Source organism: Genypterus blacodes, unplaced genomic scaffold (genome assembly GCF_046128005.1).
Source record: "Genypterus blacodes isolate CSIRO-AG114 ecotype Tasmania unplaced genomic scaffold, CSIRO-AGI_Gbla_v1 ptg000082l_1, whole genome shotgun sequence".
Taxonomy (NCBI): Eukaryota; Metazoa; Chordata; class Actinopteri; order Ophidiiformes; family Ophidiidae; genus Genypterus; species Genypterus blacodes.
Window position 1 is genome coordinate 63225 of NW_027466887.1, and position 27750 is coordinate 90974.

The following is a 27750-nucleotide window of genomic DNA, read 5'->3' on the forward strand; positions in this document are numbered from 1 at the left end:
TTAATTACTGCCTGCGCGTTTGGTTGGATTTCGGATAGTTAGTAGCGCTGCAGTATTAAAAATATCCATCTTTATCCGACGCCATAGGTTAGCAAAACAAGGTGTACGCAAACGCTAACTTAGCTAGACATTAAAGTTAAGCTACTCAAACTAGAGTTCATTTCAGCTATGCTAGTTCGCGTCACCTTACTTTTAATTTTTATGTTACATGAACTCCACTTAACACGGTAGAATTAACTAATTAAAAAAATGAATACCGCCACAAAGTGTCCGAAAGAGTGCAGAAATGTTTGGCATGAGTCCGTCTCCAGGCAGGAGCGTTAGGTTGCTAAGGAGCCATGTTGGTAAGTTTTGGCGTCCCGGTCATACTAGATGTGACCAGGTGAGGGCGCCATACTACAGGTAAAGGGGCTATTGGGTAATGTCTGGTTTAGGTTTAATGGAGACGCTGTTATGAAACATTACACTCACAATTCCACTTACTTTCAACCATCCTCCATTCTCTTCTTCTGGTCTTAAAGTGTTATTTACTGCAGCTTTATGTGAGATGCGCTTCCAGTTCAGCAGAATTAAATAAAGCAAGAGAATCAACCTGTCCCACATAAATCCTCTATTCCTTTGAGGACCTTCAGACACTTTATTACACACTTTGACAGTTTTATACCGTTCACATTTGACTCGTATTTGCCTGAATAAAGTCCTGGCCATATTGCCACACGGCCACAATGACGTCAGCGTCGGAGCACTGAACTAAAACAATCAACCTCGCTCCTCTTTTTTTGCTCCCCGACCGACCGACCGACCGCACCGCCTCAGCAGCGGCGCTCAGAGACACCAGGAGCCATTGAGGAAGCTGCAACGTGTTTGTCTCCATCCTAGCGCAAAAGGCGGCATCCGTACCCCAGCACACCACCGTGTCCCCCTGACCGACAACAGGCGCAGGCATGTCCGCTCAGCCCGGCGAGGATCTCGGCTCGGAGGGGAAGTGGTTCGGTGACGACCGTGAGAAAAACGGCCTGTTCGGAAACACACCGGGCAGGTTCGACGAGCTACGCGAGGAATGTAAGCCGAGGGGCGGCGAGGCGGTGGGCGACCTGGATCAACAATTTCATCATTTTCAGGACGATGGGAAAAGGCCCCCTGTTACTATGGAAACTGCATCCACAGGTAAAAAAAAAAAAAAAAAGGGGGTTGATCGTAGTTATGTCTTTACGCGTTTGGGCCACGTTAGCTCTTATTTAGATCCCAGAGGAACTCCGTCAACAACAAACCCTCACCGGACTCTCGGGGTGTAAATACAGCGAGAGAGGCCATCTGATACACACACACGCACTCACACACACACACATTCACTAGAGTTAAAACTTCCCGAGGAAATAACTTCAATGTATTCGAATCAATTAAAAGCCTTGGTTACAGTTACAGCCTCCTTAAGTTCTATAAGATCAAACAGGAGCCATTGTTTTCCACGCTATAGTCTTGATGGGATTAGAGAGATGACCCAGATGGGATGCAACATGCATTAACAAATAGCCTGTTGAACTCTCAGTGGCCTATGGACGTATACAGTATATTAAAGATGATGTAATAAAATAGAACATATCATATCCGGCATGTTTTGACACTATATGGAGGAAGAGGGATGATATAAATAGAGCATAACTAAGTGTAGATTTCATAACCAGTGATAGAAAAGCATTGTAAACCGATAATGATCGACAGAACGATGATTTCCCCAGTTTTCCAGTTCCTGATTTCCCTCTTTGTGTATTCCCTTAGAGCAGGTGAAATCGTGCATTGTGGGTACACTGTCATTGTTTTCGAGGAAGCATCATCATGCATACCTCACTTCTAAGTCCGTCACTCTGCTCAGCACGGTTCGGCTCATGCTGCTATTTTTAATCCCCAAGAAAAACAGGGCTCACCGTTCAGTCGGCCAGCAAAACTGGAGCCCAGCACTTTCATTCACGAAGCCACTGAAATATTCATGAGATGATGTTTGAGGAAAAAAAACACACTGCCTAGTTTCCTGTCTTTGAGGCTTTGTCACTTCATTCATTCTGCCAGAACCAGCAAAATGAGTGCTTTTAGTGGGTAAATGGAGTTTGGGAGCATTGTTGAATGTACAAACTGCTCTCTAATAAAATATCTGGACCTTGGATAAATGAATGAAAAAGTTGAAGAAGAAAACATCACTCTGTCTTATTGCTGAGAGTCTTTCTCTTGCTCATAACAGGGAACTAATCCACTCTGACGCCTGTGTGCTTGTTGGGCTCAGAGATCTCTTCACAGCTCGCAGGTTAGAGTGGATGTTTGCCCCTTGCACAGCCAGTCCGCCCTGATCTTTATCAAACATATTTGCACTTGGCGTCCCCCTCTGTAACAGCTCGCTCAGGCTTTCATGCTCTGCTTTGAGAACAAATATCATGGTTCCTGCAAACAAGCAAAATTGGAAGAATGTAAGTTATTTCACCGAGGCTGTAGCCGTGGTTTCGCCTTGGACCAGCCGGCACAGGGAAATGGTATCCCTTCAAAATGTATACAATTGCGTCTCTAGGTAATCGATCCGTGCCTGTCCTAAATCTTGTTCACAAGAGTGATCTCCCCACAGGGCCTGTGATAATGCTGATTTCACCTGGATTAGATTACCACAGGACAGAACTCTAGGGTTGGATCCCAAACAGCTCGGTATACTGAAGCTGCTTTCAGCTCCAGTGAAGCGCTGAAGATGCACGAAAAATAGGGATGTGAAAGATATTGCTGCATCATGTGCTATCAACACCCCACAGTGAGTAGATTTACGAGCAGATGGTTTTGTCTGTAGCCCCTTGCTCTCCAGCAGACCAAAACAAAAACACGTCTATTACCACACCGTTACTGGCAACCGAACAGCAACGCCTCATTTGGACTTTACACTCTTTACAACATTCACTGTAGCTGTCTGCCTCATTTTAATCACAACTGTCACGTCTGGACAAAGTGCATCGAATGATACATGTTCCCCCCCCCCACCCTCCACAGCGTCTGATAGGCGGTGCAGGCTTCAGTCTTTCTCCCTTACAGCATATCTCTAGTGACAAGGATGAGACAGCAAAGTGTCTGTCTGGGTTTTGTCCACATCTTTGAGATACAGAAAGCACTTAGTGGACTCCACCGGACTGCATAAGCCAGCAGCACTGTACATTTGTGCCTTCAGCGAGCGAGAGCCGAGCTCCCAGGGGGCCGAGCAGAGCAAGGTCTTTTCAGAAAAGATGATAAAGATTCCAGATAATACAGTGGGGGAGGATGGGCAGGAGCCAGGCAAGCTGGTGAGAGTTCAAAGTCTCAGACTGTTGGGAAAATAGTGGAATAACAAATAACTCTGCATGCATTCAAAGGACTTCTAATTAAAGCAGTTAGAAGTCAGCCGCTCTACAGGTCAGCTGTTTCCTTAGAGTGTCTGTAAACCTTCACGTCTCTCTTCTAGTCTCTTCACGTCTTTCAGCAGAGGCACTTGCAGGCATGTTCCGTCTAAGCCGTGTCTGGGTTATTGTATTCAACAAAAGCCTTTCTGTCTCCTTCAGTATTCCTGAATGCCAAATCCTGTCTGTACAATAAAGTGAAATGTCAGTACAAAGTCGTAGCAAACTGACAGCTTTGACCCAAAGCAGACAGCTTGCAGATCCTCCCACATCTTCTCTTTTTATCCACAAAACTCCGTCCAAGCAAGGAAAGCCGGATCGATAGAGTGGAGGCCAGGTAGCGCACCAACAGCAGCTCCTGGATATGAACGCAGACAGATTAATTCGATTTAATCTGTCTGCAGTTTGATTTGCCAAAGAGCAGTGAAACAACTGCATTTGCTCCGTGTGGCCTCTGACTGACTCAATGGTGACTCGTCTGATGTTTCCGTCAGTCATTGCAAGTCCCGGATCAATGTAACTGAGAGCTTCTGAATCCCCCAGCACAGCAGCTCTCCTGTCAACCTCTCCTTGTAATGATGTTGTACCTCCGGTCTCAGTATAGATTATGTCTGTGTCCTTCTATGTTCTTCTTCTTCACTGACATTAAAGATGGTCAATGCCTAAAATGAGCCTTCACATAGGATAAGAGATTACCAACAAGACAATAAGGCTACAAACAATATTGTGAAGACCCATTTTAAATCCGTTTATGATGGAGTAAAGAATAGCTGCATATACAATAATAACTCAATATTGAACAACGATTCAAAAGTAGTACAAGATTAACGCCATTATGACATCTTAACTCGCAGAATTGGCGCAGATGGCTTTTGTAAGACGAGCCCTGAGAGCCTTTAATGGATTGGCTTTCACAAGGTCAAGGAGCGAAAGAGAGCTGCCGAAATCTGAGAGGGTTACAAATGGATTAATAACATTCATTATCATAAAGTAGAGCCACAGATGTAAAGTAAAGCTGTAAAAGTGCAGAGGTGAACAATGTGTCACGCCTGAACTGCACAGGGCGGACAGATATGATTCATTTGCAGCTTCTTGTTGTTGTGGAGTAGAGAGGGGCTGTAGATCTCCTTTGTCTCTACATGTGACTCCTGCTTACAGAAAGCAATCCCACAGACGCTGAGCGGAGTCAAACACTTTCCAGTTATCTAGACGAGTTGGTCGATCACATTTTCAATTCATGTGGAAACAAATCAAACTGCTGTAGATCTGTGAGCGTCTTGACGAGGGAATATTCCACTCAGTGTCAAATCCCCCCGGTGCAGCCTTTAATGTATTCATGTTTCAGATCTTTTTATATTTTCTGTTCTCGCACGTTACTCAACCATGCTTTCAGTGACATGATTACATCATGTGGCGACTATGTGAGTGATAAATTCCTCTCTTCCTCTCTTGCCACATTCTGCCCCACTTGCATTTGTCTGCTATGCCTCATGTAACTGCCGGTGATTCACTCTGTTGCACTAAGCGACGTGTTGGTAAAGAGTGTGTGTGTGTGTGTGTGTGTGTGTGTGTGTGTGTGTGTAGCCTACAGGTGGGCAGTTCACAGTTCCAGAGACCACCTCTCTACAGAGTGTGTAGTGGCTCCGAGTGCATCCTACATCTGCACAGTAGGTATTTGTTCAGTGAGTCAGTGAGCGTTAGATTAGGGTGGTGTTGCCAGGGTGATGGACCATGGCAGGACACTAAGAGGATTATCTATTGGTTAGTGTGCGTGGTGCATCAGAGGCCTTGATGTCATTGAAAAGCATTTACACATTACAGCCTACACAAAAGCAAAGAGTGTCAGGGCCTACAACTTCATCATAACCCGCCTCCCCCCCATCATGGGTGTGTCATGTGTATGTATTGTGCTGTAGTATGATGTATTGTTAATGACCCTGTACTGCAGCAGTGTGTGCAGAGGCGGCAGCAGTTGAAAGGGCAGCAGAAGGGAAGGGTGGTGGGGCCGCACAGAGGAAACAGAAGGCGGGGGGACGGGATGTCCTGACCTGTTTGCTCCTCTGTCAGTCCGTCTGCATCCTCCAGAGTGAGACAGAACTCAGAGTCTGCTATTTTAAATCTCCCCTTTCACCCAGCACTGCAGCTGGACGCGGCCTATTTATAGAAGCACCGCTGGCCTGAGACAAGCAGGAGAAGGCTGGAGAGCAGGAGAGAAGGAAGTCCACTTCTAAACTGATTTGTTGACAACATTTCTTGTCTGCACAATTATTCATACTTTAAGTAATGAGTTTGAGTTAAGAAGATGCTGACTAGGCCTTTTTTGGGCCTTGGCATGGTTTGAAAATAGTGTTTCTATCAAGCTGTTTATCAAGTTGTTTGCATTTCATTTGAGCGTTTCCCTTTTTTCTCCTCTATAAATGAGTCAGTGCCGTCACAGAGCTGTTATGTGAGATGTTACAGCAGAACACGCAAATCCATCATTTAACACCGATGCTGACTGTCCATTTTGTATTTGTAAAATGGAGTTGAAAACATCATTAACACTACACACAGCATGTGCACAGTGTGAAAACAGGATTTGAAAGTATCTTGTGTCATCCCATCCTGCATAATGGCAGAGAGCTTTGACGCTCGCTCGTGGCTTCTGCGTGTTTTCTTCTGGTGGCTCCCGTGCGAGTCGTCTGGGGAGATGCAGGATTAGTGATTACAGGGACGTGACTGCAGATACCCCCCTTTTGCTGGCACCATTTAGAATAGACTCTTGTTGTGGCACTGTGGTTTTGGGGGTCGGAACAATCTCCCTTTGTCCTCCCCGGGGTACAAGTGCCCTCTGTTACTGCTGCCTCACTGATCTGCACAGCCATGCATCCAGCCTGACGCTCCTGCTCTCACACGGCCTCGGCCTCGGCCCGACAGCAGAGCAGCCTGAGGAATCTCACTTATTGTTCTGTTTTCTTCCTTGTCAGTTTTATGCTTCAATTTCCTCTCTGATTCTGTTCATCTCTGCAGACGACCTCATGACTGGCCTGTTTAGGAAGCCAATGAGTGACGATGGTGATGTGTACACATCCCTGCTGTCTAATCAGAGCTTCACCTCCAGTCGAGAGGCCTCATACCTGTCAGACGACCCGAAGACCACTAAGTCCTCCTCTGGGTTCTCTGCCCTGGACCAGTTCTCCAGTGAAACCTACAGCAGCTACAGCTCAGACACAAAGAAGACTTCTGCCCTTGATGAAGACATGCCGAAAGACAAGACTGAGCCCTACAACTACATGGACATCAGCCACAGTGACGACCTCCTGGGCCAGCAGCAGGGCCACAGCCTGGTGGACACCATCTCAACTGGACCAGACTCCCTGGGCGGCTACATGGACAAGATCCCTGGACGAGATGACAAGGAGGAGGAGGAGGAAGAGGAAGAGGAGGAGGAAGATGAAGAGGAGAATCTAGGTCCAGCACTGGACTCCCATTCCTTCCCCTATGTGGAGGAGCCGTCTGATGAAGAGCTGTCAGACTACCGCTCTTATCGTAACATTGGAGGAACCCCGCAGACGGCCAGCCCAGTGAAGATCACCCTGACCGAGTCTCAGCCTACAGCTCTCAAAGCTGAGCCGCAAACACAACCTCCTCCGGTCAGCGTGTCTGAGCGAGAGAACGTCCTCAGTGTGGGTCTGCAGGGCGTCCCCACAGTGACACTGTCAGAGCCAGAGGACGACAGCCCCGCTTCCACTCCCAATGCTTCACCAACACGTAAGCACTGCACACACACACACACACACACACACACACACACACACACACACACACACAAACACACACACACACACAAAGCCTGTCATGTAAATGCTTTAATCCCACAGTGAATGCCTGAACATCCGTGTTACTCAGCTGCCTTTGAGACATGTGAGACATGTCCATTGTGGGTTTCTACAGTATGTATCATGTTTATTATCCCCTTTTCTCCACGTTTCCTTTTGAGCAGAGAAAGATTTCACTTCCCCTGACGCGTTCAAGGGCGATGCTGCGAAGCCCGCGGCTCCCAGGAGCGGCTGCATGGAGCGTGATGGCAGCAGCGCAGAGTCTGGAGACTCAGAGATCGAGCTGGTGTATGAGGAGCCCCCCCTCTGTCAGGCCAAGTCTGCAGCCAAGACCAGTAGCAGTAACCCATTTGCAGAGCCGCCTAAAAGCAAGGGCACATTCAGCCAACCTAACAACCCCTTCGACAATCCCCCAGCCACCAAGGGCGGCATCGGCCCGGCTGGCAACCACGCTCCGCCCACAGCCTACAGCATCCTGAGGGAGGAGAGAGAGGCAGAGCTCGACAGTGATCTCTTCATCGAGTCTGCATCTGAGGAGAGCCCAAAGAGAGAGCAGGGCTATAGTGCCCCCAAAGTCAACCCGCCCTCTCCTCTGGCCTCCCCTGCCATCCCACCCCACAGTCCGGCTGAGGTGAAGCCTGCTGCTGAGCCCTTGATCCCTGAACCGGTCAAGACCCCAGTGAAAACAGAGGAGGATCGTCCCACCAAGCCCAAGCCCCCCACTGCCGCCGTGCCCCCAGAGGTCCGGCCCTGCCAGGAAGACGTGTTCAAGCACACCAGTGAGGGTGAAGGAGACTCAGGCAAACCCATCGCCTCAATCCTCATGGAGTCCTTTGACAAACAAAAAGGTCAGTCCTACAGGTCAAAGGTTTTTTTCCCCACTCTTACGTCTGTAGTGTCTGGTTTCAGTCTGGTTTACGAGCCATAATCATTTACTGGCTCTCTAGAAATGATGCTCACAGCGTTTGGAACACTTTACACCTTGATATCCAAGTATGAAAACAGCTTGGAAATGATTGAAAGGATTTGTGTTTGTGTTTGTTTACCTCCTGGTATGTGGAGCATGTGTGGTGTTGCTTTGTTTGCCTGACAAGGCCGGCGAGGCCGCTGAGAGAGATGGGATGTAGGTGGGAGTGTCTCTATCTGGGTTGGGTAGGGGATGACTGTGTTGGTGAAGCACAACTGTGAGCTCTGCTGCTCCCTGGTGGAACTCTTAGGCAGAATTAAACAATAAAGCTTCACATTGTGGCAAAGAAGCAGCACCTCTCTGCTTTATAACAAAGTATCCGGCCCCTAATGCTGCTCTTTAACATCCTGTGATCAAATAACACAATTAGGAGCAATGAGTGCTGCCTGAGCTGCAGATTTGATGTTGAAATGGATATTTTGTTGTCTGCAGTCTCTTCGCTCTGTCCCTGTAAACACTGGGTTTACATAATCCTGTTATGTCAAAACTGGGGCGCCCTCCTGCTTAGGGGCTTAAAGGATTTTTGCTTGTGCTTCTTCTTCTTCTTTTTCTATGTGAAAGGAATCACCTCTGAGTAAATGTGACCTGCTCTGGACCCTCAGTGGCCTCAGTGATGAAGGTGCATGACTTTGCTCAAACTGCCTGTGTGTCCTCCTGATGTCTCAGCTCATGAAAATACACTAAAAATGTATAATTATACAAGCTGATGTGATTGAAAAGCGGCCGGGGAAAAAACTCCCTTTGAGTTGTTTATTCAATTGTAAGAAAGTTCTGGAAATGCTAAAAAAAGGAAAAAAAGCAGGTCATGTGTGTCTGGTCTCCACCACTAGAGGGCGTAGGGCGTCTTTGTCACTGAAGCTGCCGTGTAGAGCAGCACTCATTGTTTTCATCGGCCTGTGTGCGCTTCCACGCCAGTTTCCATGGCAACAGCGATGATGGCGCATGTTCCCACTGGTTAAGCGAAATATATATTTTTTTGTCTCGGTCTCTATTGGCAGTGAGGCCTGTCAGTGCGGCAGTGAGACGCTGTGAGGTGTGGCTGTCTGTGGCTGCGGGCGGTGTGTGTGTGTGTGTGTTGGGGGGGGGCTGGGATTTAGATTCACATTAGCCCCCCTCTCTACATGTCCTGCTTTATGTCGTAACCACGGTGACTGTGCCGTTTGGTCTGCATGTAGCTTTTTCAGCATTCAGACGCAGATCTTTACCCATTTGCATTACAAATCCTGTCCTGGGCAGGAAACAGTAAAGCTGAAACACATCCAGAAGACACTAAACTAGGGAGTGTTGTGCTGTAATGAACAACGTCTCCATCGATGAATTATTAAGCTAAGGCACTTTGGCTCTTTAATAATTAGTGAGCCATAGTGGAAAAGATCTATTTGGAGCTCCGACTACAACATTAATTGTTCTGTTCAAATAAAGAACAGATGGCACGTTTTGATTTAGCAGCACATGGCCTCAGCCTCAGCCTTATAGAACATTATAGAACAAAGCCGGCAGTAGAGGCTGTTAGTAACGCTCGGTGTTATTGCTCTGTATTCATTACATTGCTACAGCTCGGGGACGTGACGCTGCATCTCTTAGCTTTATAGGTTCTCATCTTATTTGGGCTCTATGGCGTGACTCTTCCTCTGCTTGCCCCCTCAGCATATTCTGAGGCTTTTATTGTGAAAGCTTTATCTTTCAAGAAAACAGCTAATCATCCTTCCACCCCCACTCGCCCCCCCCAGGCTTATAATCCTCGCACGGATGGTTTGCTGCAGCAGCAACTGTGTGGTGGTGTGGTGTTTTACAATCTGACCCCCCTCATCTTCCCCAACACACACACACACACACACACACAGGCAGACATCTATATACGCACTTTCCCTGCCGCTACTCCTCTAGTCAGCGCCTCTCCACAGCATCAGTCCGTGAGCCCCGCGAGCCGGCAGCACCTTGGAAACCTTTCCTCCTTTCCTCCCTCCCTCCCTTCCACCCGCTCTGTCATCGCTGCCTTCTCTCCCTGCACCGTTTCCACCATTCATGCCTGTGTGGGATGAGTGAGTGAGCCTGTGCTGCCGAAGAGGGGAGACAAAGAAGAAAACAGGGGCAAGATATACAGAGGAAGAGAGAGAGAAAAGCCGGGACGTAACTGATCACCAGCATGCAGGGTGCTGCAGACGTGACGAAGAAGGAGACCTCCTGGAGCGGCTGGAAGGGCCAGGGTACTTATGTGTTTACTGTGATTTGCTCATCGACCGTCTGTGTGTGTGCGTGTGTGTGTGGGGGGAGAGATGTGAGAGATGGACTGTCATCGCTGCTTGCTGGGTCCATTTCTATGAAACATATAGGCGTGTACCTGTGTGTGTATGTGTGTGTGTGTGTGTATAACATGTATACATGTGTCATCTATTGTTTGGGGGAATCAAACATCAATGTTTACCTGTGCCTCCCTTTCTCATGGACACGCCCTGATGGCTGAGTCTTTCTGCTGCATGTGTGTGTGTGTATGTGTGTGTGTGTGTGTGTATGTGTGTGTGTATGTATAGATGAGAAAGGAGATGTGGGGGGGTATGAGACGCTGGTGTGTGTTTCAGTAGATAAACGCCTTCATACACACATGCTGGGTGCGTTTGATTGGGACGCTTCAGTCAGGTCGAGGCGTGTGTGTGTGTGTGTGTGATTGTTGCTCTGCAGCCGTGCAGGGGAGCTGCTTTTATGTGGCGTATGCTCTGTTTTTGTGCAATGAGGCAGTCGGGAGCATCCGGACGGCACTGACAGACTGTCTCCATGGTAACCAGGGCACACCCATCCGGATTACATCAGCCCTATCCGCCGGGCTGCCGTGGCACCTTGCAGAGAGCGGGCCGGGGGAGAGCCTCGGCCGTCTGTCGCCTTTCCGTAGTGTGGAGGGTTTGATGAGCGGAGCCAGAAAACAGAACCAGGAGAGAAAATGGCTCCCTGTCCTCCACACAGGCTGTGGTTTAGTATCTGGTGTCCTTTGAGGTTGCGATGAGCGATGAAAACGCAAAGGAATCGATTCTGATTGATTTTGGATCTGCACCAGAGCAAAAACCGCCAACAATGACACAGCCCGCATCACACAAATTCTGCTGAGTCACTGCCTGAATTCCCGTCTGAGAGTCTGTAACATCCCAGCTTATCTGTTGGGATCATCGACACACATACACACACACACACAACACACTGCATTCTGTACCGTTACATCAAGGTGACACAGCAAAGTGGAGCAGGTTTATGCACTTTGATATAACAGGAGAGCTGCAGGTTTGGAGCTCAGGGCTATTTAGTGCAGACTGGACTCAACCACACCGTCAACAAGCATATCAACATTAGATAACATATACTCTATGATGTAAGCCTGTAGTTTCACCATATACACATGTACACATACAGCAGGTACACACAGAAGCCAGCTGATAGTTTAGTGAGCAAGGGAGGAGGTTTGGGGAATTTAGTTTACGGTTAATCCAAGATTCTATTCATGCTTCATAATTTGGCTTTGACGAATCAAACTCTCACATCCAAACTTCCTGAGGTGCAGACAGGACAGCTAAGGGCTTAGGACACGACATCTATATAACAGGAAACACACCGGCAAAATCATATAGTTCATGTCTGTTCAGGTAGCGTGACACAAATGAAACACACGGATCAAACTACAGAAGTACTCCTCCACCCAAGCAGGTACAGAGTGTAGAGAGGCAAAGCTGCTGCAGACGTCCTATAGGTTGAGCACGGTAACGTTTACACTTTGTCCTCTTTAATATGAAGTGGGATGTTCATAACGGTCTCGGCTCCTAAATCTGTGCTCTGCATGTTAGCTGGCTCTGACTGCAGGCGTGTTTGAGGCCACACGCATGTCGTCAGTGATTTAATGAGGTCAGGCTAAACTAGTTTCACTTCAGAGGGGGGGGGGGGGGGGGGGGTTGGATCGTTATCATCCGTGTTGGAACATCACATCACTTTTTGCTCAGCGTGTTGAATATCTGAGGCAGGCCCTGTACTTCCTGTTTGCTCTGGTTCCTGTGTTCATCCTGTTAATCAGTTTACTGTCTGATGCTAAACAGGTTTTATATAAACATAAGCAAGAACGCGTCGAGTGATTTATGTTTCCATGTCAGTCTCAAGTTCAGGGTGTCTGAGGCTTAACACAGCGCGCTCTCTAATGAGTTGACTTAGACTGGACGGCTAAGGGCTGTGGCTGTGAACCCGCCCATTGTCCCTTTGTCCTCTTGGATGAAGGGATCGGCTGTCTCTTCCTGTCGGGGTGCGCAGACACATTATGTGCCGCTGATTCCCCAGATTTAGACCAGATGAATCTCTCTTTATTCCCAAAAGAACGCTCCCTCCCTCCCTCTTCCAGCCCCTCCCTTCCTCCATCTCTCCATCTCTTGGCGAGCGGCGGGGAGAAAATGGAGCACGGTAGCCATGGTAACTGCATCAGGCAGGTGCTCAGCAGATCGCTGGCGCCTGAGCAGTCTAATGGAGCGGCGAATGTAACGGGCTTGAGTCCACGTTTCACCGTGTTTCTGCAGCTCTGTGGTGTGGGATGGAATCTTTAAATGTGCCAGGGCGTATGAGAGGAGGCGTCTGATTGGCTGCCTTTATTCTAGCCCTTCTAATAGATCGTACAGAAAGTGTGCTTGTGCTGGATTGCAATGTGGTTCTTTAGCAACCGCACCCCACAGACTCCCTCCCTCCCTCCCTCTTGCTCAGGCGGACGATGATTCGCCATCGTGGCTTTGTTCCCTCCCCTCCTCTGTGTGTCTATGTGTGTGTGTGTGTGAGTGAGGGGGGGGTGGCCTCCCCTTCCACTGCTCTCCTTTTGTCTGTGGATAAAGCAGCTGCCTCTTTCCCTGTTCAGCCATGGGAGCCGCAGGTCAGTACACATTTCTACCGCACTAAAGCTAAAGCTTCTCAGTCTGCGCTGCACCTCACAGGGATCACAGGACGCTGTTGCCCGCCAACACGTGTCTCTCGCCTTGATCTGTGTGTGTGTGTGTGCGTTAACAGCTGCTCTATGTGCTACCTGTGCCTGTTTATGTGTGTGTGTGTGTCTCAGCATCTCTATGCATACCAGGAGACAGGCAGAGTGTATCCATCTTGGGTCTCTGTGGGGAGCGGGACACGGGCAGGAACATGGATCCTGCTCCCATGGTTACTGGATGAGTGTGTTTGATGTGGGAGCGTGGGCAGAACACAGGTCATACGTGTCTAGATGCAGGGTTTTGAACAGTTGCTTTGTGAGTAGCAGTCATGATGAGTGTTCTCTCACTTTGTCTCACTGGCATCCACAGACGCCTTTGAATAGAGAGTAAAGATGGCCGTCATCACTATGCTGCTCACAGCTCCACATCTAAAATTAGAGCAGTCAGGCAGGCTGGACAGCTCAGGGAGGAAGAGGAAGACGCTGGAGACCCTCACCCCCCCCCCCCCCCCGGCAGCTATCTGCTCATCTGCACAGGCCTCTAACTTCACGTGAAGATAGCAGGTTTGCTCTTAACGCCTGTACATACGTGCAGAGCCTCCAGGTGTGAGCGACGGCAGAAGGAGGGCAAACAAACACGCCGGGAGTCAAATCAGCAGCCGGCTGTTCTCATGGAAACACACCCATGTTTCCAGCCAGCACAGGCGACGATCCGGAGCTGTAACGGCACACTGGGCTAATCCTCATACATCACATCTTGTTCTCATTCTTACTGCTGCGACTGCATCACAGACCTCAGCAACCTTAAGCTACAGGCGGAGCGTTAGCACGGAGCGGAACAGGGCGGGAATCAGATCCTTCATCACTAACCCGTCTGAGTCTGAGTCTGAGCAGGTCCCTTTGCTTTGTTATCTGCCAGCTGCTGATAGTGCTTCTATTTCTGCTGCAAGTCAATCATTAAGTGAGTTTCTCTTCTGTAAACAGCCGACGCAGGTCTGCCTTCCAGCGTTTGTTCTCTTGGTAAATGCATGAGAGCAGGCCAGGTGATCAAACGCAGCCATAAGCACCTGTCAGATGTAAAGAAATGTCACAGATCTGGAACATGGCCACACTGTGATGGCCTATCAGGAGTAAAGAGACGTTTTTAGAATTAAGTTGTAATATTTTGAGATAAACGTTGGAGGGAAATGAGCTGAGGATTCAAATCTTCATGTTGTAATAACCTGGTGCTGATGAGTGAGAACTTCATTCCCCCGTCGTTCAGCACTGAGCAGCCTAACAAGTAAGGGTTGGTCATTATCTTTAGCTAAGGTCGCTCTATATATAGTGGAGAGGAAACCGAAGTGATGAGTTGTCGCCCCGTCACCTCAGCAGCCAATTCCAGCGCTCCATCTAACCTAATGAAAAGCTGGGTTAGGAAGCTGGGTTAAGGCAGGCTCACGTGACGCCCAAAGGCCCTCTGAGGATGTTCGGTAGTGAACAGCTTCCAGTGATTTGACCCAAATGTGTGCTGAACGCTGCGCCGCGGCCTAATCTACTTTGAAATCGACGCCGTTTCGGAGGCCCGGGCGGCTCCGTGTGAGGTCACAGTGGCTCCTACACAAACTAACTCCTGTTGTTGTTGTCCTTGTTCTGTGTTCGTCCCCGTCCCCCCCGTCCCCCCTTGTCCCCCCACACAGCTGTCGATCTGCTCTACTGGAGGAATGTGAAGCAGTCTGGAGCCGTGTTCAGCAGCGTGCTCCTGCTTCTCTTCTCCCTCACCCAGTTCAGCGTGGTCAGCGTGGGAGCCTACTTGGCCCTGGCCGCCCTCTCTGCCAGCATCAGCTTCAGGATCTACAAGTCTGTGCTCCAAGCCGTGCAGAAGACCGATGAAGGCCATCCGTTTAAGTGAGTAGGGGAGCGACAGTGGGGGAGGGGAGGGATGTTTGGCTCAGGAGGATTGGCCGTTCATCACGTTGTCTCTCCTGTCTTTTCTCTCTAATCAGAGGCTACCTGGAGATGGAGATCGCTCTGTCCCAGGACCAGATTAGTAAATATGCTGACAAAATCCTGCTGTACACCAACACCTGTATGAGGGAGCTCCGCAGGCTGTTCCTGGTACAAGACCTGGTCGACTCATTGAAGGTTTGGAAGCTTTTCTCCCCTCAAACCCCCCCCCCCCCCAATATGATCGATAGATGTGTGTACTGTGACTCAAGCAGGTGTGTGTTTGTCCTCCAGTTTGCTGTGCTGATGTGGCTGCTGACCTACGTGGGCGCTCTCTTCAACGGCCTGACACTGCTTATCTTAGGTGAGCACGCTATTTTGCAAGAATCTAATGAAACAATGTCAAAACTGAATGGATTCGGTCAGTGGTTAAACATGAGGCTCTCTGGGCTGTGTACGTTAGATAAGGACGTGGTCAGGGTGTGCCAGGGGGCCACGCTGACACAAATGTCTTCCTGTTTCAACAAATTTCCGCTTTAATCTTTGTCTTTACTCGTCCCCGCCCCTGACAGCTGTGGTCTCCATGTTCACCATGCCTGTGGTCTACGAGAAACATCAGGTGGGGCTTTCAACTTTCACATCCAATCAAGCAACTGTAGTTTGGAGGATTTAGTCTCAAATTTAAACATTTTTCTTGTTTCTCTCGTTTCCAGGCACAGATTGACCAGTATGTGGGGCTAATACGAACCCACGTCAACTCTGTGGTGGGGAAGTGAGTATCCGCTTCACCTTTAATGTTCATGAGTCAGCGTTTAGCTTCATTGTTCCTGACATAAAGGATGAAATAGATGCAATTGAACGTTAAGGTATGTTAAAGCTGCATTCTGAGTCACACATATACTGCAGGATTCCCTTTGCGGCAACAGAAAGACAACATAGCAGATCTACCCCAACCCCTACAGCCAACCAGCCAAACTCTGGCACCAAGCAATACGACAAATAGACAAGAGACAAAGTTTGCTTGCGTCTTTGCTTGCAAATTCATTCACACAAGACATGGAAACAGACTGGAGGACCTAGATTGGGTCCCAAAGATTCTGCATTTTGTATTTATCAAAGAATGAATGGATCAACAGGGGGGAAAGTCTAAAGGCTTACAGGCAATGAATTACTGATAGACTGAATTAACAGAACTGACGTCATTCCACATATCTATGAAGAAAACAATATTGGAGAACTTACCATGGGGCGCCTTGTTGGGAATGGAAGTATTAACCCATGTGCTCCCCCTCTATTCAGGATTCAGGCGAAGATCCCCGGGGCCAAGAGGAAGGAGGAGTGAACCCATCTCACCTGACCGCTAAGCTGACAGTCCAGTCCAGCTCAGAGGCAGGCAGCTCGCTCACTGCTTGGAGAGGCTGCTCGTCATCTGTGGGCCGTAGTGCTTTGTCATTTGGTGTTCTCTAAAAAAAACCATCCACTGAGGGAGCCGTCACCCTGTCTATAGCAGTTAAAACACTAACACATACACACACACGCGCGCACACACACATACGCTCACGCACACACACAATCCTGTTTCTAGATAGACAAGTACACAAGTCGAAACAAAGAGAAGCTTTTTTTGTGTTGCTTGTTATGAAGTGCATGAAGTCAAGCCTTGGGTAAATAATATTTGATATCTTTTGTGCAGTTTTTAAAATCACGCTACATTACTTCTTTTTGTTTTGCTTTGCAGTGTTGAACAAAAAAAACAAACTGGTAGGTTTAGCACAAAAAAAAAGCTGATAGCCCACAGACGTGCTGGGCCGCCGCCGGTGTGTTAAATAGCGCTTGGTGTTTCTGAGTTAGCGGGCGGGGCTTCTCTCAGTATATGTCAATATATATAAATATCAAAAATGGTTTCCTTTTGGTGTTTCCAAGCACAAAGTCGTTTAACAATATGCGTCTTAGATGTGGTAACTGTGGGGTTTTTGCTTTTGTAAATCCATAGGGAACAATACACACGCTCATGTTCTAGGTACTGTTGTTCAACTACTATGAAGACAAGGAGTATCTATGCGGTGATATGTAGCTTGTTTGAATAGCTGTCCAACTTTGTACTATGTTCTACTACTGTATACTCTGTAGTTCTTTAGACCTTGGACTCTAACTATTTGCACTTACAGTATGTATTTAATTACAACAATAAGAACAATAAATGTACCTTGATGTAAAACATTTCTTCAGACATGTTACTGATGGTTTATGAAAGTTTACACCTTCATGTGGGTAAACGGCGCACAGTAAACACTTTGGATAGGGAAATCAGAAGGGTGGACTATAAATACAAAGCCTGTACCAGCCGTGTGTGTGTGTGTCTGTGTCTGTGAGAGGACAGAAATAACTTGGCTCTCAGGTCACAATGCAGTGTCCCTCAGTGTGCATGCAGACTGACTGACCAGCCTCATCCGTTCCAACCAAACTGTTTTTAATAGACCACTGCTGAGGCAATGTTACAACAAAGATGTGACTGGTTACTGTGGCAACGAGCCACATATAAACTTCAAGCCATCTCTCTTCAAACAACTCAATTGAACAACATGCTGGGAATGTATATTTACATTCAAGTAAGAAAAGCCTTTCTATAAAATGAAGGTTATATATATATAACAAATTCACACTCTTTAAGTGTGTCTGACATGTAAATTAAAACAAACAAACTCAATTAAAACACATTCCGGTCTGCTGTGATTTGAAAGGTGCAGTCGGTACAAACAGGTCGAAACAACAGTGCGGGTAAAACAAACGACCTTCACAAGTTGAGCACAGTGAGAGGATGCAGCTGGAACAGAGTGGCTTTGGTCTTTGTATCTGCAGGAGGAACGATCATTTTCAGAGAAGGCTCAACCTGCAGGTATGAAACACATACACACACACACACACACACACACATTTAACCAGTTCCAATTACCGGCACGTTCTAAAAGTATCAGTATCATTCTCAACGCTACTGATAGATGAGACCCACCTGGTTCCATCTCTCTGGGTTCTCAGGGAGCTGTGGAGTGACATTTTCTCTGGGTGGTGACTTGGTGAACAAACTACATTTAACAACATGAAGCAGAGATCAATAATTACACACCCACTTATTAAGTCATTAACCATTTCTGTGTGTGTGTGTGTGTGTGTGTGTGTGTGTGTGTGTGTGTGTGTGTGTGTGTGTGTGTGTGTGTGTGTGTGTGTGTGTGTGTGTGTGTGTGTGTGTGAGTGTGTGTGAGTATGACCTCATGAGGATGTCCTGACAGTTCTCCTGCAGGCGACTGATCCTGTCAGGCCCCAGATGCAGAGTGCCATGGGGTCCCTCACACACCAGCTTGTTTATAGCCATTCGCAAGGCATTAATCTGACCAGAGAGGAAACACATGAGCACCACTGTGTGCAATGCTAACACTATTACACTATTACAGATGTTTCAAGTGTGTGTCTGACGGCTAAATGATTACGTCTGGCACCAAACCAAATGCACAATCCAAGGCTGGGGGAATTAAAAGTAAATGGTGTTGACAAAGTTTTTATCATCAATTTTTGATCAGTAGAAAATCGCTGATGCCAGTGGATGTGTAGCCGACAGTGCGTTTCTACTTTACAGGTATGAAAGTTTAATTAGGTGGCGTGACTGAGCTATGGCACTTAGAAACTCCTATCCTCATATTCCTGATTGATTTAAACGTAAACAAGGATCACGGAAACAAGCGCTACCTCGAAGATGTCTTCAACATCGACCCGGACATCAAAGGCGAGCTCTATGTCGTGATTAGGCAGAATGCCCTCCTGAGTGAGGCTGTTCCACCCCATCCCACAGAGAGCACCAGTGTAGCACGTCCTCTCTTCATTAGTGCTAAAACAAAAAGAGAGGGCAGAAAAAATCATTTAGATGGGTTTGTGATGATAAAGGAACTTTTTGTCACACATCATACAGTAGAATGAGTGTGTGTGTGTGTGTGTGTGTGTGTTAGACTGACCGCAACTCCATCACGGGGGTGAAGAGCATGGTGAGGAGAGCGGGCAGTCCAGGGATGTCGGGCATCAGGGTAGTGTTTCTCAACACAATATGTGAACCTGCAAAAGAACCTGCGAATGAGCACTGAATCCTCATCAGTGTGTGTCTCTGTGTTTATGATGAGATGAAGTTTCTGTGACCTGAAGAGGCGACCGACACACTGCCCGCCACCAGCATCCTCATGTGCTGGTGTTGAGGGTTTTCATTTATGGCCAAGGAGTTGATACTCAGCTTCTCAACATACACAGTTCTGAGAGGAGGACAGGGGAGGGCTAGTGACTTACACACAACTTTAATCTGATCAGTGTGTGTGTGCGTGTGTGTGTGCTACCTACCTCAAGTGTGCCTTATGGCTCATGCTGGAGAAGCTGGACTTATAGGGACTGTGTGGGCCGCTCACACGAACCTGTGACATCAGAGAGGTCAGACAGCATTTCACGGCACATTAAAGCATCACCTCACAGATGAACTCATAAATGAGCTCAAGGGACAGAATGTTCATACAACCACACATTTAATTCCCCAGCTTAGCTACCAAAACGGCTCCATCTTCTGGATTAACAGAGACCAACACACTCCTCATCGTTTCCACCAGCTGAGTGGCCTTAAAGAACGGAGCACTGCTGGTCAACATCACAATGTGCTGTGCTTGCCTTTCTCCTGGAACAGGCCTGTGGACCTTTGCAGAAGTGAGTGACCAGGCTGTCAATGAGCTGCTTCTCCTCTTTCTTGCTATCGTGGTACACACTGCTGATGGAGGTGGGCTGATATGTTCCTGCCTCTATGTCCCGGTACAGGGACACCAGATCCTCATGGGATTGCTGCAAGAGCACACAAACATCAGACATCTATACTTCAATGGAAAGGTCCACAAAGCCTCAACAATCCCTTCAATGTCACAGTTGACTGTCCTTGGTTTAAATTAAACTGAACTGAAGCAATGACGCTTGCAGTGAAACTTGTGCCATCTACTGGGAAAGGGCAGTATTGCAAGTAGAAAAGAGAATATTATGAGGGGATCATCATCCTGGCATGTGTTTAGAAATGAGCATTGCCAAAATAGCAGCATGACCAGCCTTTAGAAACACATGAGAGATAACAGGGATTACATCATTGGCAGTGGGTTTGAGTTACTTCTGTAACCACACAGCCCCTCAGCCTGACCGCCCATCAAGCACCTCGGAATCAAAGCACTCCCCAGCCTTGGCAGCATGTCCCTCCTTCACCAAGATGTCTGCCACGCTGTCTGTTGCCGTTTCGTCATCTGTTGAGTTAACGAGCAGCTCCACGCGCATGACACCATGAAGGATGGAGTAGAGGGACACCGTGAGTTCGTGGCCCTTCACCAGCGAGATGAAGCGGTAGCGGGCGCTGCTGCTCCAAGGGTTCCCCAGGATCAAGGACTGAGCTGAGGGACAGATACTGGCGACTTGGAACTCCAGTGCCTGGGACGAGGAGCACAGTGTTGCAATGCAATGGCAATGTGGACAATCCAAGTGTGCATTTCATATAAATGATCGCTATTGAAATACACAGTTGGACTACCTGGAATGGTAGAGACAACAAATCAGGGGGAAGCTCCCTCAGGCTGCTGCAGGGGACCGATTCAGTGTTACCAAAGTCCAAGAAGAACACCTGCAGGAAGAACATGTGCACTGATATAATCATACAATCATAACCACTCCTACCCATTTTAGACTCATACTGTTGATCAGCAACACAAAAACAACCAATAGTGAGCAGTATTAAAGCTATAATGGTATTGCAATACCTCTCCCACAACAATATGATCATGAGAAGTCAGAGATCTAAAGAAAACACTCACCTCCACTTTATTGCCACTCATTTTCATGATCTTGGCGCGGTAGTAGAGCGTCTCACTGCTCTCTGAGTAAGGAGCCAGACACTGCAGGTTGGGGTACAGAGACGCGGTCACAGGAAGCAGGTTGAGCCCATTTATCTGTGTTGTCAGATGGCGCAGCTTGCCGACGCTGTTCTCATCTGTCTGAAATCCCCAGAAATGACCCACGTCCTCCACCTGAGGTCAGACACTTCAGAATCTTAGTCCTCATAGCCTTGACCAAGAACCAGCTTTTATTATTTTACACTCATATCTCAATCTTGGCCTGACCTTAGTGATGTTCACCACAAACAGGCGGCTGGGGGGGAGCTCTTCAGGGTTAAGGCTCCAGCTCAGAAGCTCCACTGGGCAGATAGACTGACTCGCAAAGTCTGCATTCACCCTGTACAGCACAGGAGATCACACACAGAACTTAACTGAAAATTATGTGTTTTCCCTTTATGACAATTTCCCTCAAAAGGTCAGTAAGCATATCTTAGACTGTACTCACTTCACATACTCATAAGAGTGTGTGGGGAAGTACATGATATTTACGTTGATGTAATCAGCAGGTTTATACCTAGTTCTCAGTTGTGTAAGCTTTGAAAAATATATATTCGTCTATGTTATTACTGAAGCATTACAGATCTGAGCATTTGATTCTTTAAGTTGAATCTACAACTTAAAGGAGCAAGTTTTCAGCTGCCAGAAGTCAGACAGTCCTGCATTTTGAACGAAATGTAGGGCTCCAAGAACCTATTTAAAGATTTGTTAAGAGCTCCAGTTCTTTACAGTAAGGCGTGACTAGAGAAGGGTACCGTGTGTATTTGAGTTCAGGTACGAGTCTGCTCTCAACACAACGTTCCACTTCTTCAGGGGGGTAGACCGACAGCTCCACAGGCACTCTGGACTGGGCCAGGAGGAGAGCGAGAGACGCCTCGGGCAGCATCCCGGACTCCTGGGATGTGCTGTAGAACTCCACGTATGCTCTGAAACACACACACACACACACACACACACACACACACACACACACACACACACACACACACACACACACACACACACACACACACACACACACACACACACACACACACACACACACACACACACACACACACACACACACAGAAATGATAAGAAAGGAGTATTTGAGAGGTGATGCACACTGGCTGTATTGTAAAGCTGAAGCAGAAAGGTACCTGCTGCTGTCAAAAGAAATGGTTTTGACCTGACCACACCGGCGGAAAAGAGCCTGCAGCTGCTTGTAGTACAGGAAACTGTATGGAGGGAGGCCCCTGAGCTGGAGCAGAGAGTCAGGGTTTGGTGTTATGGACACAGATTACATATTTCACAAACTATTCTAATCCATAAGCATCCATTATCTATCTTTTTGAGCCAACACAACATGTCATAGTACCATGACTGTAGTTCTGGGGTTGTGACCAAACAGCTCCCTGAATGCCATCTCCTCATCCAAGTTTCTCTGACTGTAGTAATTGGGGTAGTGGGCACCAGCAATGACCACCTAAGAAAAAGGGCAGGTGCATGTTTATGCTTTACCAAAACAAAAAAACTGCATGTGGAGGAATAAGGAAAAAAACTGGGTTCTTATCAAGTCCGGACTGAACATGTATGTAAAATGACAATTTAATACAAAATAATGAATCTTATATCTGGTAGCCCCAGCAACGGCTCTAACCTGGAGAATGAACTTCTGTCTGTGTGTGGTGGTGTAGTCATAGACCTGGGCGTTCTCCTCCACGTGTATGTTGAACTGGGACACGCGCTTCTTCAAGTCCTCGTACAGCTCTGCAACCTGGACCGGGAATTACTCCTGAGCCCAAAACTCTGACATGGAGGAGCTCAAGTGGGCTCAAAATGCCCAGTGGGACTCTATCAACCTCTTGAGTGATACATAAATAAATCCTACACTGATGGATAGAGAGGGTTGGGACAAAGTGGCCCTCATACCTCCTTGATCCTCTTGATCTGAATGAAGTTCCTTTTCCCCCAGGCAAGCTCATCCTGAGAGGACAGAGACACACAGGCCTAGTCTTTATTCATCAGAACCAACACATAGATTCCTTAATCATTAAAAAGACTTTTACATAACTTTCATAAATCATGACAACATATGCATCAAACTTTGTGTTTTTGAAGTCAGCTGATGTTATCGTTTCTACCTTTGGGTCCCTCAGCTGTCCGCTCTTTCTCAGTGATTGCCAATCCTGACAGTAAGAGATCAAATCAATAAGGGAACTGAAAACAACAGCTAAATATGTAAATCCCCCAAACAACAAAACCTGCTGCTGTCGTGGCAACAAACCGTACCTTGAAGGCATTGATGAATATTAAGGAATCACTTTGGGTGCCACGAGAAAAGGCCAACTTGCTCCTTTAAGTTGTGAATGTGATATACAAGACAAAACAAATACATAACCATTAAATAACATACAACCAATCTGGAAAAAACACGCCCACATGATAATCAGATGGCTATGGATGCATGTAGTATTAGTATGTGAGAAAGTAGTTGGATGAAAACCAGCATCGGACAAAATCACCCAAAGATTCTACATTCTGCCTTATAAAACTGAAATAAGGGGCCTTCATCATGTTTGGGGGAAGTGTGGTGTGACTCACCTGTGCCCTGCAAGCTGCAGCATGGATGGTATGACAAAAAAGCTCTTCAGAGAATGACAGGCCGCTGTGGAGAACAAGGACTGTTATTGGAGTATACGTGCACTGAGGACTCGTATGGTGCCGTAGTTCCAAACATTTTTGTCTCGTGTGTCCTTTGAGCCGTTTGTCTTTGTTCCCCTCATGTGCAACAAACCTTTAATTCTCCCTTTGACTTATGAGAGCCAAAACTAAGGCTGCAGATGCGTCCATTTCATTATTGAATTTGGACAGTTTTCCGTTGAAAGTTCTGCCCCTAAAAACCCCTGTAAGCTGCTCTAGTATCCCAGGTTGTGTATGTAACAGACTGACCTATGATAAGGCACTCATTCAGACAGCCAAAGGCATGGCCCAGAACGATCATCTTCCCCAGGTACAGGTCGACGGGCAGGTGAGCCAGGACTCTGCCCAGGAACGTCAGCTCACCATCCTCATCGTGTCCTTTGCCATCGGTTTGTGCAGACAGCGCTCCCATCTGCAGAGGGAAACATTCATTCCGTTTAAGAGCAGGATCTCCATAGACACTGACGTTTCTGCAACTGGGTCTTCTGGACATGAATTTCGAATTGTCATATGTATTTCATGGAAGAATCATCAGTCTGGAGTCTTTAACCGACCTCTTTGAGTTGGAGCACAGTCCTCACTATGTCACTGGTGTGGGGGGGTGACAGAGCAGTGGCGAGGAGGGCACGGGGGTCTCCCATGTCCAGCAGCTTCACTTTCAGCATGATGCTGGACAGAGGGGCAAGCTGAAAGAAGAAAGGCAAACAGCACAGTGCAATCAATCAAAACAGCCTCTCTCTCTCTCCTTTTTCTGAAAAATCTTTGCTCTGAAGCACAAACCAGCATTTCTGGGATCATATACTCTGGAATGTCAGCCTTCCAGAATTGTTTGGTGACCAGACGGTAACAAAAGCCCTTAGATACTCGCCCTGCCCTACCTGAGAAAGAGAAGTTGAAAGAGTGAGAGGATACAAGTCACAACATATGGTTCAAGTCGTCGTGCAAGTGTCTTACCTCTGCGTTGGTTGCAGTTGGTCTTGGCCGCCCAGGTAAGACACAGGGACTGGTAATTGGTCTCTTTGTCACAGACCAAGCGACGAACCAGGCAAAAGTCAATCACTGGGGAAAAATATATAAAAAAAAACATAAATACCAACTGTGGCTTGATGAAACCTCACCTTAAAAAGGAAAGCAGCCGCACCATATTTGACGTTGGGCACAGTGACAGAGCTCTCAGCGATGTTGGTGGAAAGGATGACCTGTGAACGTGAAGCAATCCATAATGAAGCCTGCACAGAGGAAGCAGTGTGTGAAGAAAGAAGCCAAAGGAATTTTACCTTTCTGTATCCAGGCACTGGGACCTGAAACACACCGTTCTGCTCCTCCAGAGCCACACTGGAGTGAAGAGGATAAACCTGCAACCTGAAGAACATCAGCACAGTCAGTCTGCAGGTCAACTCGAAGGACCACAACTAATTCTTAAGGGACAAGCCTCAGACTCACCTTTTATGGAACAGCTTTGCCAAGGCGTCTTGCATGTACTCTATCTCATGTAAACCAGGAAGGAACACCAGCACACTTCCTCTGTTTGGCAAAAGTACGCCACCCTCTTTGTCTGCTTTACTGCTGACACAAAGTGAGATAGAGTCCACAAACAGAATGATATCACAGTCCATTTGTGTGAGATTCAGTGTGTTGAAATACTGAGCACATCTTCACCTGTACTCTTTCTCCTCCAGCTCATCAAAGCTCTGGATGAGCCCGATAGCGACATTGTACATCTCTACTGAAATGTAAGGATCTTCTGAATGAGCGGAGACCACCTGCCTGACACACACCATAGCTCGGAGGTCATCGAGATAAAAGTCATCTATGGCATGCGGCGCACCCCCCACTTTAAACACGTAGGCCGGGAACATCTTGCCACAAACTGGGCTGCCAAAGTATTCCGCAAACTCCTTGCAGTTGATGGTAGCTGACATGAGGATGATCTGGAAAAGACAAGGGTTCAGTGATTGAGACTGCAGCCGATGCCGGCGGAGGTAGAAGAGGTCGCTCACACTGATGACAACGCTACCTTGACGTATCGGGAGTTGGTATGAAGGAGTTTCCTCAGAATCAGCAGGAGAAAGTCCATCTCCTCACACCTCTCATGAACCTGAAATGATCACATACAGTTCAGCCAGGACCAGATCAGTTAAATGATCATGTACGTTAAATTGATCTGTGTGTTATTTGCACCTCATCTAAGAAGATGTGGGAGTACTCAGTGAGGGACTTGGCTGAGACCAGTTTCTGCAGTAGTATGCCTGTGGTCATGTAAATCAGTCGCGTGTGCTCATTGGCCAACTTCTCCAGCGCTACCTGAAGAACAGATATGCAGAGCTTTACTGAAACATCCTAAAACTGACAGGGAACAAATAGAGAGAAACTAGAATTGCCAAAATGTGGGCTCTACGTTAGCTTAAAAGCTTCCCTGCAGAGGTGGGGAGGCCATCTAAATACCGCACCGACCTGATATCCCACCAGACTGCCCAGTGCACACTTCCGCTGTTTGGCAACCCATCGAGCAACACTGGTGGCCCCGATTTTGCGTGGTTGAGTGACAACAATGTTGCATGTTGCTCTTGTCTCACTGTAGTGATCCAGAATGAATTGGGGCAGCTGGGTGGTTTTACCGCTGCCTGTGGCTCCTCGGACGATCAATACAGAGTTGTTTTCTATCAGGGAAATCAGCTGGAAACACACACAAAACAAACACTCAGAAATTAACAAAGCACGGTGTGCGTGTGTGTTGTGTGTGTGTAGTGCAGACACTCCATGTTTACCTTCTCTCTGTTTTTAGTGATGGGCAGGATGGGGTAATCATAGCTGGTGTGTACAGGAGGAGGAGTTCCTGAGGGTCAGAATCAAACCCACATGAGACGTGGTGCTGGACAGCCTTTGCCAGTCTGATCAACCATAATAAACACAGAGTCATTTTAACACTCACTCCCTGCATGTTCAGTTATTTTGGGCCGAGCTCCAGTAGGGTTCACATCTTTGGGGTCGGTCTGATCAGCAGGTTCTTCTGGTGGACTGAAAATGAATACAATATAAGTATTTCTAGGCATAGTAAGACATATGAGTCAGGGGCGGTATCAACATTTGTTTCTCTTTGCTGTCGCTGCGTTAAAACCCTCAGTCAGAAAATAAAATAAAATACTGAATCTGATAAATTCATCTAGTCTTCACAATTACAAAAAAAAAAAACACATTTTAAATTCACTTCTAATTAGAGGAATACTTCCAGATTACTCCGACATTCTCAGTCAAATAACAGAGAACAAATACAACATTGTAGAACATTATTGGTTAGAATATTGAAAAACTTAGGGTTGAACGTTATTTTCCTTTTTAATCCTTCACCTATAAAAGGTGTTGTAGGGTTAAACCATGTTCACAAAATGGCGACTGGAACCCAAAAAAATATCGAACATGTTGATACGAAGAACACTGCCACCTCTTGAACACCAACAAAAAAAACCTCATGGACAATATTTCGATGAAAAGTGCTAAAAAATATAGCTGTAGTTACAGAATAAGAAAACATTTGGAGGCTAACGGTAAAAACCCCCCCCCCATCCTCCAATATTAACTTTGGCCCAAAGTCACGGCCTCACCCACAGCTGCACGTGGGCTAACATCACCAGAGCATCTATGCAGTTAACTAAACAGTTGAAGAACTATTAATATATACATGTAAAAGGAAAAATAATATTTATATTATTTCTTATGGTGCGTTTGTTTTGTGTCTACAGTAAAATAAGCGACTCCCACACTATTTGTTCGTATCTAATTACCAGTGCAGGTGCTCTCCACACCTTAAGCTAGTTTCATGATTTCATCTCCTTACCTGCTCGGGTGTGCCGCGGGCTCGTCAGTCTTCACTTCAGCCGCGGGCTCGTCCGTTTTTCCTTCAGCCGCAGCTTCTGTCACCTCCACGCTCACATTCGAGGTCTCGGAGGTGAAACAGCTCGACAAATGTTTGGCTGGATTCGGGTTTTGCATTTTTGCGGGTCTTTGAGCGATGTTTCAATATTTTCTCAGCCGTGGTAGTTTGAAGATACACGTAGCTGACGCAAAATCAAGTTCG

The 27750-nt window shown here is 47.2% G+C and overlaps 2 protein-coding genes across 4 annotated transcripts; one reads left to right on the plus strand and one right to left on the minus strand.

Annotated features, from left to right (window-relative positions):
- Positions 1 to 753: 753 nt before the first annotated feature.
- rtn1a (reticulon 1a) lies at positions 754 to 17333 on the plus strand. Of its 3 annotated transcripts, XM_076158511.1 has the most exons (9): positions 754 to 1167; positions 6411 to 7151; positions 7384 to 8067; positions 14799 to 15006; positions 15105 to 15243; positions 15340 to 15409; positions 15618 to 15664; positions 15759 to 15817; positions 16345 to 17333. In XM_076158511.1, the coding sequence occupies exons 1-9, from the start codon at positions 945 to 947 to the stop codon at positions 16385 to 16387; spliced, it is 2214 nt and encodes a 737-aa protein (XP_076014626.1). In that variant the 5' UTR covers positions 754 to 944; the 3' UTR covers positions 16388 to 17333. The 3 variants fall into 3 exon arrangements, with proteins under 3 accessions (XP_076014626.1, XP_076014627.1, XP_076014628.1); XM_076158512.1 differs by lacking the exons at positions 754 to 1167; positions 6411 to 7151; positions 7384 to 8067 and adding an exon at positions 10033 to 10393; XM_076158513.1 differs by lacking the exons at positions 754 to 1167; positions 6411 to 7151; positions 7384 to 8067 and adding an exon at positions 12965 to 13071.
- A 506-nt stretch (positions 17334 to 17839) lies between these two features.
- tdrd9 (tudor domain containing 9) lies at positions 17840 to 27665 on the minus strand. Its single transcript, XM_076158484.1, has 34 exons — positions 27511 to 27665; positions 26608 to 26693; positions 26444 to 26511; positions 26130 to 26351; positions 25857 to 25979; positions 25693 to 25773; positions 25335 to 25606; positions 25119 to 25238; positions 24953 to 25037; positions 24817 to 24874; positions 24630 to 24734; positions 24456 to 24553; positions 24230 to 24361; positions 23925 to 24087; positions 23577 to 23640; positions 23265 to 23328; positions 23117 to 23161; positions 22905 to 22958; positions 22633 to 22749; positions 22351 to 22458; positions 22133 to 22233; positions 21746 to 21916; positions 21219 to 21330; positions 20913 to 21125; positions 20633 to 20722; positions 20266 to 20532; positions 19741 to 19908; positions 19423 to 19493; positions 19228 to 19337; positions 19050 to 19146; positions 18787 to 18925; positions 18312 to 18430; positions 18056 to 18128; positions 17840 to 17935 (listed from the first exon to the last, which is right to left on the minus strand). Exons 1-34 carry the CDS (start codon positions 27663 to 27665, stop codon positions 17840 to 17842), a joined length of 4047 nt encoding a protein of 1348 aa, XP_076014599.1.
- Between the last annotated feature and the right edge of the window lie 85 nt (positions 27666 to 27750).